Genomic DNA, 16058 nt, shown 5'->3' on the forward strand with positions numbered 1-16058 from the left:
GGATCTATATTAGTGCCAAGTATTTGGATTAAGTTTTAACTTCTATATTGTTTGTAGGCTGGTTACTCAAGAAATTTGAACAAATGGCCAACTCTGGAGGTCATATGGCTTTTTGTTATCAGCATTTATTTTCCCAGGTTTTACAACATCATCTAGTAAGCAGAGAGTTTTGAATACTTCTGCAAATGTGGCAGCCATTGAGTTGGCAGCTTCCTGGATTTCTCTTCAAGAACAAGAGCCCCTGGGCGGCTTAGTCCTTTTTTTACAAAAATTTTTGTAATGTTTTATTTATTTCTGAGAGAGAGAGAGAAACAGCATGAGCAGGGGAGGGGCAGAAAGAGAGGGAGACACAGAATCCAAAGCAGGCTCCAGGCTCTGAGCTAGCTGTCAGCACAGAGCCTGACGCGGGGCTCAAACCCACAGACCGTGTGATCATGACCTTAGTGAAGTCAGATGCTTAACCGACTGAGCCACCCAGGCACCCCTTGGTGGCTTAGTCCTTTAAGCATCTGACTCTTGATTTAGGCTCAGGTCAGGATCTTACAGTTGTGAAATAGAGCCCTGCATAGGACTCTATGCTGAGCATGGGGCCTAATTAAGATTCTTTCTCTTCCTATGCCCCTGCCTCTGCCCACTTTCCCTCTCTCTCTCAAAATAAAACAAAATCTAAAAGGAAGGAAGGAAGGAAGGAAGGAAGGAAGGAAGGAAGGAAGGAAGGAAGGGAGGGAGGAAGAGTGAGCAAACTGGCCTAGCATCTGAATGCCATTGGATCTGATAATTGGGCCAACAAGTCAGCTCCGTGGCTTGGGCTGGGCCAAGGCCATGATGCTCTTCTTGAGCACCTTCCCGCCCGTGACTGAGCATGGCACATCCTAGATGCTGGCCACTTCTTCCCTACTTGAAACTCCTCTAATGGACAGTCTTTCCTCTGAAGCTCCTCATTTGGTTTGCCAAGATTATGTCATATCCACAGCACAGTCCAAGGTCTTCCAGGCCAGTCTTGCCTTTTCCCTCTTTGCCTTCAGAGATTTACTTCTTTCATTGAACTTTATCTCACTGCTGGCTTCCCAGGGAACTCAAACTGACATGGTAAAAATAAAGGATGTGATAAAAATTTTGGATAATGAGAAAAAAATTAGACACAGGTTTTACTGATGGGAAAATATTATTGTTTAAAATATGAATGAAAACAGCCATAATAAAAACATACCATAGACTTTTGGATTGTTATAAATAAGCAGATGTAAATGATCAAGGGAGATTTTCAAGTATTATATGTTTGGTCCCTTGGTTTAAATGATGACTTCACATCAATATATAATGTAAATATTAATATTAAAATTCTCTGAATATTTATAATTCAAGGGAATAGCACAATATACATGTTATGAATCTATTTTTGTGTGCATCAGGGCCACTGGATGTAAACTTCTTAATCTGGTGTAGCTCCTTAGGCATAAATTTCCCATTACCTCCCATAAGGAAATAAATAATCATTGTATTCATCTATTTATAGTAAAAGATCTTTTAGGTTATTCATTGCACTATGTAAGAAAAGGTGTATTTCTACCTCAAATGAACTTCATTAGCACTCCCTAAACCTTTCAAGGTGAGGATTTGCAAGCACCATAAGAAATTGCTGGTTCACAGGAGTATTTAAAATAGAGTAATAATGTAAATTACATAAATAATTTCTTAAACAAACAGCTATTTTCTTTGCCATCTTCTGGTGCCACATGTTAGACAACTCTTTTTTGATACACATGTTTTGTATGCCTGTGTATTCCCAAACTTTATTACCCTGCTCTTTTACACCCTAGATAGTTTATGTACAATTTCATAAGTGGTTTTTGCCTCTTGAAATAAAACTGTCAAGTAGTACTGTCAAATAAATACTGCTTAAAATTATTAAGTGATAGCAACAATATGAGTTTTGAGACTTTTCAACTACTTGATTTTGACTGTTACTGAATTTGACAACACCAGACTTCATTTTAAAAATTATTTTCAGTTGAAAGAATTACACCAACTCAATTTTCAACATAGATTTTTGATATTATTATCCCATAACCATTCAGCCTGAACATGACTAGCAACTGAGAATATAAACATATGGCTTGATTGTGCTTATAAAATGTTACTCTATTATATTCAATTTACCTGAGTGATGTTAATGTAGCTAACCATGTGAAATTGAGGGGTTTGTACATTGGCCTCACATTCAAATAGAATCAGCTACAGTGAGTAGTACCTTGATTAGTAAAGGGAGATATTATGTATTGGCTTCTTAAAAACAATACACACACATAGAGGCAGAATTAAAAAAATCCCTTAAAATATTTACCTACTTACTTATACCTGTTTCATTATACACAAATGTGAGGGCCCTTAAAGGAAAAATATGTGATAACACAATAAAACATAACTAAAAATAATAAAAAATATGAAAAGGGAAATTAGAATACAGAGCAAAAATAATATAGATAAGCAAAATAAAATAACAATGATTAAATTATTTCAACTGTGGGCATCAACCTATTTTAGAATCATTCTAATATAAATACTTATTAGAAAAAACATTCTAATCATTATAAGCAGTAAATTCTAAGATTAAATTGAAATTATATAATGTTTTAAATATATCTTCAGTAAATGGATTAATTGTATATTAAGACTTAATTAGTTAATTTCTCAATCTACTATTCTCAATAACACTAGAAATGTAACCAAGAAGAGAGGCTTCTGAGAACAAGGCATCTCTGTTTATAAGAGGGACACTCTGCTTAATCATCACTGGCCTCAAGTAAGGGACTGAAACCAGGATAGTATTAATTTGGATGATCATAATTAACACGCTGTGGAACAATGAAGGAATAAAATTTTACTAACCTGAGTCACCAGTATAGTTAAATTTATGAAATAGTTAAACTATTCCAACATAAACTGATGTGCTTAGTAAAGCTGTTTTTTAGTAAAGCTTTGCTGTGGCACCACTGACATGCAGTAAATAGCACCTACTGCACATACAATATGTTAAGTTTTCACGTATGTATGTATCTGTCAAAATATCAATATAATCAAGATAATGAACATATTGATCACCCCAAAAGTTTCTTACAATCCTTTCTGTTCCTGCCTGCTCAATTCTCACCTGTTCTCAGCAACTTTCTGTCACTATAGATCAGTTTGCATTTTCTAGAATTTAATCTGAGTACTGTTTTTTGTCTGAGTTATTTCACTAAGGATAATTATTTTGAGCTTCATCCATGTTGTAGTGTAAATTAGTAATTCATCTTTTCTTATTGCTAAGTAGTATTTCATTATATTGATATACCAGTTTGATTATCCATTCACCAGTTGAGGATATTTGAATTACTTCTGCTTTTAGGTGATTACAAATACATCTGTCTTGAGTATTTGGGTAGATGCCTTTGGACATATATTCTCATTTGTCGTGGGAAAATACCTAAGAGTGCAATGGCTGGTCCATATGGTAGCTATATATTTATGTTTTTAAAAAATCATCAAAACTTGGCATGATCAGTCTTTTTAAAAAAATTTTTAATGTTTATTTTAGTTTTGAGAGAGAGAGAGAGAGAGAGAGAGAGAGAGAACATGAGTGGGAGAGGGGCAGAGAGAGAGGGAGACACAGAATCTGAAGCAGGCTCCAGGCTCTGAGCAGTCAGCACAGAGCCCGATATGGGGCTTGAACCCATGAACTGTGAGATCATGATCTGAGCCGAAGTCAGATGCTTAACCAACAGAGTCACTTAGGTGCCCCTGATCAGTCTTATTAATTTTAGCCATTCTAATAAGTATTCAGTAATTTGTGCTTTTAACTTACATCTTCCTAATAACTAATACTGTTAAGCATCTTTTGATGTGGCCATTTGCCATCCATATATCATCCCAGGTGAAGTTCTGTTGATATCTTTTGCTCACTTTTATTGAGTGGCTTGTTTTCTTTTTCAGTTTTGAGAGATCTTCATATATTCTGGATACAAATCTTTCACATATATAGATTGCATAAATCTAATCTTTGGCATATCTTTTTATTCTCTTCAAAGTATCTTTGAAGAGTAGATTTTTTTTAATGTTCATTTTTGAAAGACAGAGAGAGAGAGAGAGAGAGAGAGAGAGCATGACTGGTGGAGGGGCAGAGAGAGAGGGAGACAAGGGAGACAGAGAATCCCAAGCAGGCTCCATGCTGTCAGTGCAGAGTCTGATGAACGGCTTAAACCCACAAACTGCAAGATCATGACCAGAGCTGAAATCAAAGAGTCTGATGCTTAACTGACTGAGCCACCCAGGTGCCCTGAAAAGCAGAAATTTTTAATCGTGATGAAATCCAATTTATCAATTTTTCTTTTATGGATTGTGATTTTGGTATCAAATGTAAGAAATTTGCCTAAACCAAAGTCACACATATTTGTCTCTTATTTTTTTCTAGTTGTTTTATAGTTATGATTCTACATTTAGGTTAAGACCATTTAGAGATAATTTCTATATATGGTGCGAAGTTTGGATTAGAGTTTATTTTTTTGCATATGGATATCCCATGTTTTCAGCACTGTTTGTTGAAAAGATTATCTTTTCCCCACTAAATTTCCTTTGTACCTCTGTCAGAATTACTTGTCTATCTGTTTTTAATCTGTTTCTGTATTCTATTTTATTACACAGATTTTTTTTAATTGTTTATGACAATGTCACATTGTCTTCATTACTATAGGTCTAAAATAAGACTTGCAGTCAATTAGTGTTCTAGAAGTGGTTTGTCTATACTGGGTCTTTTGTATTTGCACGTGAATTTTAGAATCTGCATGATAATTACTACAAAAATCCTTCCTGGGATTTTGATTGGGACTGCATGTAATATGCAGATAAATTTGGTGAGAGCTGTAATAATATTGGGTCTTCCAACACATCAATAAGACATATTTTTCCATTCATTTGTATTATTTACCTCAGTTAGCAAAATTTTATAGTTTTCAGTGTAGAGATTATTCATATACCTTTTGGATTAACCCCTAAGTATTTGATACTTTTCGATGCTATTGTAATTTTTTTCTTTTAAATTTTCAATTCATGACTGTTCTTTGCTTCTACATAATGGGAGATAAATCTCCACAGGTCACTTGATTTTCAGCATGTCTGGTGAGCAGAGGCAATGACTGCCTTTGTTCTAGACTATATTTCTGAATATATCTGTATAGCAAAAACAGTCTTGGGTTATAGAGTGTGACTCCTCCACAGCATAGGAAAGATTTGTTTAATGTCCAGAATAATAAAGAGAATGTTTCCTTTGGGATAAAATTTAAGCAGGCTTACTGCTCATCTGAAATGTTTAGGTTCTCTAAGCTGTGGTTCCTTTCCTACAATGTAAATGATTACATGTACAGGCATCACCTGGCCCTCTTCACATCACCTTTGGGGAATCAGGGGCTGAGGGGAGCCTTATAAATGGCTGCACTCTGCCTATGCTTTTATCTCTTTTTCTCTGACAAAGGAATCTTGTGTTTCTACCACGATCCACGAGGCAGGCCAACATGGTAGCTTACAAATAGGGTAAAATCTCAGACCCTTCACAGTTCTTATGTAGAAACACAACTACTTTTTGTATAATGGTCTTATATCCTACATACTTGCTAAATTCATTTGTTCATTATAGATAATTGGTTGACTGCATATGATTTTCAACATAGACAGTCACATTGTAAATATAGTTTTATTTATTATATCTCTTGTTTTTTTTAAAAAAATTTAAATGTTTATTTATTTTTGAGAGAAAGACAGAGTATGAGCAGGGTAGCGGCAAAAAGAGAGGGAGATAAAGAACTGAAGCAGGCTCTGAGTTGTCAGCACAGAGCCTAACACAAGGCTCAGACTCACACAGCACGAGGTCATGACCTGAGCTAAACTCAATGCTTAACTGACAGAGCCATCCAGGCTCTCCTCTCTTGTCTTTTAAAAAAATGTTTAGGGACACCTGGGTGGCTCAGTGGGTTAAGCGTCCAACTTCGGCTCAGGTCATGATNGCAGGCTTTGTGATGTCAGCACAGACATCCCACATTCTCAGTCCCACAAACTGCGAGATCATGACCTAAGCCAAAATCAAGAGTCAAACACTCAACTGACTTGCCTTTTTTTTTACACTACATAAAATCTCCAGTACAATACTGAATAAAATGGAAAAGCATGACATCCTTGTCTATTCCCAATCTTATGGGAGAGGTTAGATGTTGTGCATTTTACCTCATGGGGTGAATATTTTTGTATCCTTATAAATGTTCTTGAACTTTGTTCTAGGAATGTTGCTTGGAAACAATTTGATTGCTTCAAGTCTTTCAAGATTTGTCAGGTAGGAGTGGAACATGTTCCTTCTATGATAGTCCTTACCCACTTTTGTGGGAAGACCTTTTTCAGTACTCTATCCGATGCCCATGGAGAGGTGGCTGGTGAGAATAAGTACTGTTATTCCTGTGTAAGTGTCAGGAACTGTTCTATTTCATACTATTAACGATTCTTACTCTACACATCAGTGGTTTCCTGACATACATATGCTGACCAGTTCTCCCATATTTTAGGACGTTCCTCTGCTAATTTCTGCATCCTCCCTCTGTGCACCCCTCTCCTCAGCGTTGCTTTGTTCTGTGCACTGCAGCCACCTGTTATCCTTTGCCTCTCTGCTCTATTACCCTCAACTGAGACAGTCTTCTGAACACCTGGATCCCCTACCTTGTTCTATGGCCTGGAAATTCTCCCCAAATCGAAACTGGGATCTGGGATCTGGGATCATCTCTCTTTGTTTCCTGACTCTCAGGTTCACTACCCTTTGTTTCTTGCTGTCCAGTGTCATGAAAATCATTGTTTTATATACTAGGTCCAATTGTTGGTGGCTTTAGGTAGGAAGACAAGTCTGATCCTATTATTACACCTCAGCTGGAATCAGAGAGACACATTGATATATATTGATATACTATACTCTAACATACCAAAGAGCAATTAAGATTCTGTTAAGAATATCAAGCTAATCACATTTTTAGAGGACAAGTTGCTTATGTTTTCATGTTTTTATAATTTATGTGCTGACAACTCTCACTGCATATGACATATATGCATACATATAATTTTGCCCAAAGTTTGGGCTGTGAAAATGGATAAAGATTAGGATTTGAACTTTATTCTCTATTCGTTCTATAAATCTTTGTTTGCTGTTTACTATATCCCCGGTATTGTTTAAAACAGAGGTCAGCGAACTGTGTTCAATGCCTGCTTTTGTACAGCCCATGCTCTAGGAAGAGTTTTTTTGTACATTTTTAAAGGTTAAAAAAAGGATATGTGATAGGAATGGTATGGGCTGCAAAGCCTAAAATATTCGCTATTTAGTCATCATTGAAAAAGTCTGTCAATATACACAGGGGAATATAAAGAAAAAATAGAGTTGGGGAGAGAAGGACTTGCCCTTATGGAGCTGATATTCTAGTGGGAAGGATACCAATGAGCAATAAATAAGTGAAATGTACAGTTTCTAAATGGTGTGTAGAGAATTAGAGCAGGGAGGGGGATTGGATTGCAAGAAATGAGATGTAGCCTGCTTCCTGGCCCATTGAACAAACATGAGGAGGATGGTTTTGGGATGAGGAATGATTTGATTCCTCACTAAAGCTGGACTTTTTGAGGTGATCAAGGCTATAAAAAGATGTTGGCAAGCTGAGATGATCGTTTTGATTGTGACTGTTACGGTGAGGGTAGCAAAAGGAGTGGTGTATTACCCAAAGTCCAGAATTCTGGGGCTTTAACTCTGGATTTAACTCTGGCTTTAAATCTGGGAGGTGGATACTAGGGGAAGGTGGTCTTATTTCCATTACCCAGAGCTTCTGGCTTCTTCTGGGAAAGCAATGTTGATTGGAACCGGGGAGCTGCAGATTCATTGCTGGGTTTGGAGAAGGTTTCTCTGAAAATGCTGTGGAGAGATAACTAGAGGAAGGAAGCACCACAAAAAGGTCCGTGGAATGACAAGAGTTCTAAGATTAGACATTTGCTGATACCAGCAATATATCAGAAGAGTCCACTGGTGAGCACAAAGTGCCGGAAGTTGAATAAATATGTGACAGAAAGGACAGTTATTCCTGTTGCTAGCATCATGACATAAGAAACACCATACTGAGTCAAACCATATTCACCTATATTGTTTTTATTAAAGTGTTTGTGGAAGACCTACTATGCACCAGCACTGTTCTAAGAACTGAAAATACAGTAGTGTGCAAGAAAATACGATAAATCTCTCATGAAATTTACATTTGAGTGCTGTAGGTAGTTTCAACTTATTCTATGTTCTGTGTGCAAGTTGGAAGGTGCAACTTTAAAGAGGGTGGACAGAGGGACATTCTGAGGAGGTACCTTTTCTGTTGGCTGTTGAAAAATGAAAAGGAGCTGCCCATTCCACAAGTGAATGGGTGAGGAGAAGCAAAGTGAATAAAAGTGAGAAGGCCCTAAGGCAGGAAAGAGCTGTCAGAACACTGATTTATGTCCAGGCCAGTTTCTGCTCAGGCAGTTTTGTCAGAGAGCACTAATGATTCTGTGGTGAGACAGGGCCTTTGGGGACAGCCTTCAAGCTGAAAGCTACCTTGGGCTTATTCTTCCTTTCTTTCTGTTGTTACTGCTCATAGGACCAAAGGAGAGGGGGAATTTCCTTCCAAAACATGATGCTCTGAAGATTCAGAACCTTTCTTGGTCCACAGTGGTACAATGCACGTCCACATTCACTTCATTTGCATGCTTATTGTGGATAGCAGGAGGGCAATAAGACTAACAACTGTCATACTAGTAAGAGTAATGGCTGACATTTATCGAAAGCTTCTGTGTGCCAAGCCCTTCACATGTAGTAATTAATTTAGTCTCAAACTAATTCTGAGATGGGGAGTAATGCTAACCCCATTTTTCAGAGAGAGAAACTGAGACAAAGAGACTTGCCCAGTTCATACAGCTAGTAAGTGTTCAAAATTGGCAGTGTGACTGCAGAATCCACATGCACTTATAACTAATGTACTCTACTGCCCTTTTCTCCAGGAACAATCTGTAAAGATAAAATAAATTCCAGGTATTAACTTTTATTTTATATGGATAGTTTGGCTCTCACTTAAAATATTACAAGTGTTTCTCATACTCTATGTTTTCATTATCCTCATCATTACTATAAATTTATCTAGTTTAACCCTGGGAATAATTACTTTTTGGGGGGTTAAGATCCCCTTTTCTTCCCATCTACCTTTATCCCTGTTTAAGCTTCTTTTCAGTGCTTTAGGCTCTTGGCTAATATATTCAGTCAATCAATCAACCAGTCAGCAAGTAATCGATATGTTTTGTACCCTACCTCTCAGTTTTAGCTCAAATATCTTTTTAGTTTGTTTGTTTCAAATTTTTATTTAAACTCCAGTTCATTAACATATAGTGTAATATTGGTTTCAGGAGTAGAATTTAGTGATTCATCATTTACATAACACCCAGTGCTCATCCCAACAAGTGCCCTCCGTAATGCCCATCACCCATCTAGCCCATCCTCCACCCACCACCTCTCCAGCAATCCTCAGTTTGTTCCCTATCATTAAGAGTCTATAATTTGCCTCCCTCTTTTTTTTCCCTTTCCCCTATGTTCATCTGTTTCGTTTTTTAAATTCATTAAAGACATGTGAGTGAAATCATATGGTATTTGTCTTTATTTGACTGACTTATTCTGTTTAGCAGAATACACTCTAGCTTCATTCATGTCATTGCAAATGGCAAGATTTCATTATTTTTATGGCTGAGTAATTTTCCATTGTATAGCTATACCACATCCTCTTTATACATTCTTCAGTCAGTGGACATTTGGGCTCTCTATAAACTTGGGGGTACATGTGCCTCTTTGAATCAGTATTTTTTCATCCTTTGGGTAAATACCTAGTAGTGCAATTGCTGGGTTGTAGGGAAGTTCTATAAAAATATTCTCCTCACAATTCTGTCAATCCTCCAACTCAATCTTTTTCTTTTCCCTGTGTTTCCCCCACAGATTTATGATTTATTGTTTTGAATACTAGCAAGTTTTGAGGATACAACACCAGGCACTTGACTAAGATTGCTTTACCAGGTAATCTCACTTTTGCATGGGAGGCAATTAGTTTTTGTGCAATTAAAATTTGTCATTTAAATAACAAGTAATACATTTTATTGGGTGAAATTAACTGGGTGAATTTTATTTTCCTCTTCATGAGTTTTCTTTGCCTTTATGAGCAATTTGTTAGTTTACTGGAAACTATTTAACAAACTTATTAAATCAAGTAAGACTAAAGAGATTATACTGTATATGAAAATAAGAAGTAAAATAGATTTCATTTTATAAAAACAGCAAGCAACTACAAATACTCTGAAAAAAAGAAAAAAAAACCCTCTTTAGTTAATTGAAAAATGGCTTTTTAGTAATTAATCAATCCATTCATTCATAATTTACTTCTTTTGGTGCTTTTAACTCAAATCTAAAAATTCTAAGAAATCACACCATGTTTTCTAAATTTGACTTATATATGAGAATGCCATATATGAAAACAAATTAGAGAGTAAAACATGATCATTGATTTTGTTTCATTTATATTTCCAGTCAATATATGAAATTCATTTCAGAAGATGAATAAGATACCTAACCTCACTCAACAAGTTTTACTTTCTCATTTCTATGTGTGCTGTAGGGCCCTGGACAAAACGGCCAAAATACAGCAAAGCAAGACATGGAAAACATTCCTTACCTTTAAAGAAGACAAAATTCCCATCACTGTTTTCATAAACTGCATCAATGCTAGGAGGCAAGCCCCGCCAGAAGTAAGTAATTTGCATGGGGTATCCATCCATCACCCTGTTGTTTCTTACTCGCCAAAACCACTGGTCCTGCAAACCAAGCAAAAGCATGTCTCAACAAACATGCAGGCCTCCACGGCATTTCACCATTAAATGGTGTAACACTTCTAAAACTAAACTGGCGTCATTTTCACTCACATCAAAGCAAAGAAACAGCTAATTAACTTGCTTACAGTGATCACAGTTGTTTTTGTAGTTAACCACTCAATCTTTAATCCATACAGTGTGATTAAAAGATAACATAAGAACATTTAACCTTAGCATTTTACATTTTCTCCAGTGTTTTATAGATGGAAAACCAGAAGTAGCACAGACAAGTCCCTGCCAGATTTGTGAAATAAGTAAGTCAGTTTTCCTGAATAAGAGAGCAGCATATGGATATGTATGCATTTATAGACATACACAAGATCTCACAGCTAAAATTTTGGGGATGTAATAAAGAGGCCATCCTTCTTGGTATGCCTCCATTATACCCATTGCCTCATGTAATTATAAGGAGAGTCCTCTTTCACCTTCAAATATGTTCTGGTTTGGATGATAAATTATATGGTGACCCTAAATGAACAAAGCTATCTTTAAAAAAATCATCACAATGATTCCAATCTGGGTCAACTGCCTCTCCTAGATATTGTGAATATCCTGACTTCACTCAATCAAAGCATCGGTCATTTTATATAATAAGTGTCTACTCTTATCTCTAGTGAAAAAACATAACTTACCCCATAGCAAGTATTTAAAAATGTTGTTGAACTAATCATTAGCTTGCACACAATATATTTTGCCATAGATTCTTACTAATGGCAAAAAAACTTTCAAAAAATGTTATATTTGATTATATTAAATTATTTTCAATTGAAAATCTCAGAATAAGACTATACAAAATGCTTTAATATTGGAAAAACTAGGTATATATACCTATATAAACTTTAATATTTTAAAACATACTGTTTTACTTTATTTCAAACTTTGTGTTTACAAACAACATTTCATGTTGGAAATTATATATTTATGCTACTTAGATAAATATGTGTTCACAAAAATACTTCTAATTTCACTATTCTCTGCTCTCCTTCCTCCAGTTAGATATTAATAAGTGATTTATTATAGGGCTTTCCCAACCTTTTGGCTAATAATAGTTTAGCCTGACTAGATTTTCTAGGATTTGTCAGTTATTCATGTAGTCATTCATTCATACACACACACACACACACACACACACACAAACACACACACAATCAACTGATGATTCTTGGATTTCAGGTGGTATGATAAAAATGAACCTTTTCCCATCTAAACCAATCCAAATACAAACATTTTCTTAGGAATCTTTGGGTGGTTGTACTTCATTCTAGTTATCCTGGGCTGTCTTCTCCATGAAACTTGGAGTTTATAAATAAAGAAGGAACTAGCTTAATTAACATCTCTAAGGTCATATCCTATTCTTCTTTGTCCCTTAATAATGGTCGCCCTGGTCAAGACACTAGTCATTGGGTTATTACAAACTAATAACTGAGTCATAGTATAATTACTGTTTTAAATATAAAGACTTTCTGAGGACCTGGCAGATGGGTTGTTACTATTGTTAAAATTGTGTTGAAACTAGTTATCTTACTTTCCTTTACAATTCTGTTTATAGTTTTAGCTCCTGCTTTTCGATTTCTCTTCAGACTTCAGCCATATTAGCATTAATAGCCATGCATCTTTCCTAACCAACAGGAAAGAGATTAACCTCTTACATTTAAGAGGTTAATAGAAGAGATTAACCTCCTATATCATTACCCTCTTCTTGATAATTTTCATGGTACCAGGTAGCTGGAATTAATACATATCCTGATCCACAGATAGTAGATACATTAAACAGATTTTAAAATACAAAGTTAGGTCATGAAAAGATTGATCCGGGAACATATGCATGGGCATGAAAATCCAGAACTTACTGCTAATGGTATGTGAGCAGATGATATTCTGATAATGTAAAAGAAAGCCAGCATTTTCATATAACTACAAGACCTTTTAACTAGGTGTTAAAACTATGCCAATATCCACATAAAATATCCTTAAATTATTGTAATATACATGCTAAAATAATACATAAAATGGCTAAATACCTACTGGATTCTGATAAAGAAATAACTGACCATAACTATTTATGGAATAATGAAATGAAAAGCTCTTGGAGCTGAAGGACAGGAAAAAAATCAGGTGAAAAAGCCTGAACTCTATTCCAATTCTTCTCAGAGAAGGACACGTTTTTCTATTTCCCCAATACAGAGATAAGGCCATGGCTCTTTGGGACAGACATATGCTGCTGTGTGAAGACAGGAACATAGCCTCAGCTTGCCACCAGTATGGGGAAAAATAGAAATTTGCCACAAGTAAGGCATAGTCAATTTGCAAAAATGCATAAGGTAATATGTAATCATAGGTGAGTTCAGAACAACTCATTGACGGCAGCCTTGGCAGAGAGTGATATAAATTGCAGATATTCAGATTGTGCTTCTGTTCCACGTATCCATGTCTTCTCAGAGCAGTAAAATGCAATGGTACAAATAATTTGGCAAGCATTCTGTCACAGAGGATGTAAACATGTCATAGTCATTATAGGTTGCCATTGCAGAAATGGGGCTTGTGAACGATTTGTAGAAAGAGGATATTTAAAATGGTATTTAAGTCTTATGTAAATTTCCCTTCAAAGTGAAACCTCCTCTCACTGCACTACCTAAAACTGAATTCCCTCACTCCACCCACCCACATGTGATTTCACTCCCCGGCTTTATTTTCCTTCACCATGTCGTTCACTGTTTTAGCACAATACATGTTGTATTTGTTGTTCACTCTTTCTCCACTAGAATATAAACTCCATGATGGTAAAAATATCTGTCTTTGTTCATGTGTGGTTCCCCATTTCCACAAAAATGCCTTCCACATAGTATAGGTTTACTAAATATGTCTTGAAAGGAAACACATTTGTGGAGGAAAGGACCAAGTAAAGGTAAGTTATCCTTTTAGAAGTCAAAAGCCATGCAGGTGTCAGAAGAATACCAAAGTTCTACTTGAATAGGCCGATGCTTAGTATATATTCCATTACTTAGAAAGGTATAATATACAAAGGTCTTTGAACCACGCAGGAAAAAATGTTTCACCCTTCCAAACAATGTATGCTTTGTTTTGGTCTTTGGTGTAAAGGGAAAGAAAGAAGGATTACCGAGTTCTAAATCTGTTGCCTCTATCTTGCCGCTGGGCTTTTTCTGGCTACAGCCCTTATAAAAGGGGGTGGAAGGGGTGGAAGCACACCCTAAAAATAATCAAAACTAGCACATTTGCAAAGTCAACTTATAAAAAAAAATGTGCTTAAAAATTACCAAGGAGGAATTCCTACTTAAACACCAATATTACACCTTAGCTACAAGTCTACAGAGACTTTTTGTTCCTTGTAGTATGAGACCCAGGCAGACCCTCTTGTTCACAAAGATAATACACAGAGTACTGCAGGCTATACACCACGAAGCAATAACACACATGAGAAACTGGGTTTGCTTTTTTAAAAAATTCCCTTTAAAATTCTGTTTTTGTTTTTTAAAATGTTTATTTATTTTGAGAGAGAGGGACAGAGAGAGTGAGAGAAAGAGCACAGAGCCTGACGCAAGGCTTGATCTAATGAACTGTGAGATCTGAGCCAAAATCAAGAGTTAGACAGACGCTTAACCCACTGAGCCACCCAGGTGGCCCTAAAATCCTATCTTAATACAGGCATATTGTTTGCTGACAGCTATGAAGAAAAAGTATCCTCCTGCTGTCTGAATATGAAGATATGTTATGGGTCTACTCTCAGTAGAGGGTGCTATTTTCAGACCTCTTTTTAGAAACCAATTAGTAGACCTGATCTACTTTTACCTCTCTTCTGATATATAGACTCGTTATTTAATCAACAACTTGATGTAAATCTATGAATGCCTTGCATGTCTAAACTGAACATTTCCAGAAGGCATCACTTGTTCCTCAGCCTTCGCCTGCCACTGTGGGCTTCCTCCAGCCTTCCTCACCTCTGAAATAGCATCTCAAACCTCTTGTTTCCTTGCCATCATCGCTGTCACCATCCTACTCCGAGCTGCCACTGTATTTCACCAAGATGACTGCCATGCCAACTCAAAGCTCCCGATCTGTCTCCTCCTGCATCCAAAATGGAATTCAGACTTGGTCCCTGCCTCCAGCCCATGCACATCCATGGCAGGTCCCTTTGTGCTCGTGACGTTTTAGTGACACTGGCATCCTTTCAGTTTCTGATAGAGTAAGGTTCTTTTCTTCCTTAAGACTTCTCCTATGCAGTTGGCTCCACCTTGAATGTTCTTCCCCTTCCTCACACTCTTCATCTGATTAAGTATGAATCATCTATTCATTTTCAGCTGAAATTTCCTTTGCACAAAAAGGCCTTACCTGACTGCTAACTGAATTCAGGTGACCCTGTTATACTGTTTCATAGTAGTCTCTAATTTCACTTCATAACACTTAGACAATCTGTTACTGTATTATCATTTTTAAAGGGATACATGCTTCCCCCTGCTCCACTGTGCTATATGCCTGTAGAAAGTATGTTTTCTTAACATTGAATGATCAGCTTTGGGAACGATGTCTGGCATATGGTAGGAGACCTACACACATGCTCAGTGAGCAAATTCCTGTAGTTTTTCATCAAAGCATCATAGGATGAATAACATATTTCTGAGATGTTCAAACCAAGGTAACTTCTTAATAGGAGTATCAGACAGTTTATTAAAATTACATTCGTACCATGGAAACTCATCAGCTATGGGAAAAAACAGAGAAACACGTTATGTCTATTTGTTTACAAGCAATTGTGTACTGTTTCTGAGAACTCGGTATGTGGCCTAGAGAGTGTCTGGGAAAGCTGATCTCCAAAATTAACCTGGCTCCTATGGAAAAAAAAATCAGACATGTAATAATAGCGAATGAGAGACAAAGTCATGGCAAAAATATGAAAAAGGCAATTTACATAATACTTAAAGGGCAGAGGAAGAAATGGTGCCCTTCTGCTCTGTGGTAGGCCTGTATTTCCTTCTACTGCTTCTCAAAGCAGAATGAGATGTGTGAAACACCAGCTGAGTGCTGTCCATCCTGCACCCACCCTTACCAACTTGTCTCACGGGACTGGA

The 16058-nt window shown here is 36.6% G+C and overlaps 1 protein-coding gene across 1 annotated transcript in view; it reads right to left on the bottom strand.

The window, feature by feature from the left end:
• The window catches only part of MMP16 (matrix metallopeptidase 16), a 278364-nt gene that overhangs the window by 23232 nt on the left and 239074 nt on the right, over positions 1 to 16058 (bottom strand). The window contains exon 7 of the mRNA XM_077771266.1: positions 10779 to 10917. Within this exon, the coding sequence (XP_077627392.1) occupies positions 10779 to 10917 (139 nt within the window). The remainder of the gene's footprint in view (positions 1 to 10778; positions 10918 to 16058) is intronic.

The sequence above is a fragment of the Crocuta crocuta genome, unplaced genomic scaffold (genome assembly GCF_008692635.1).
Source record: "Crocuta crocuta isolate KB4526 unplaced genomic scaffold, BGI_CrCroc_1.0 scaffold235, whole genome shotgun sequence".
Classification (NCBI taxonomy): Eukaryota; Metazoa; Chordata; class Mammalia; order Carnivora; family Hyaenidae; genus Crocuta; species Crocuta crocuta.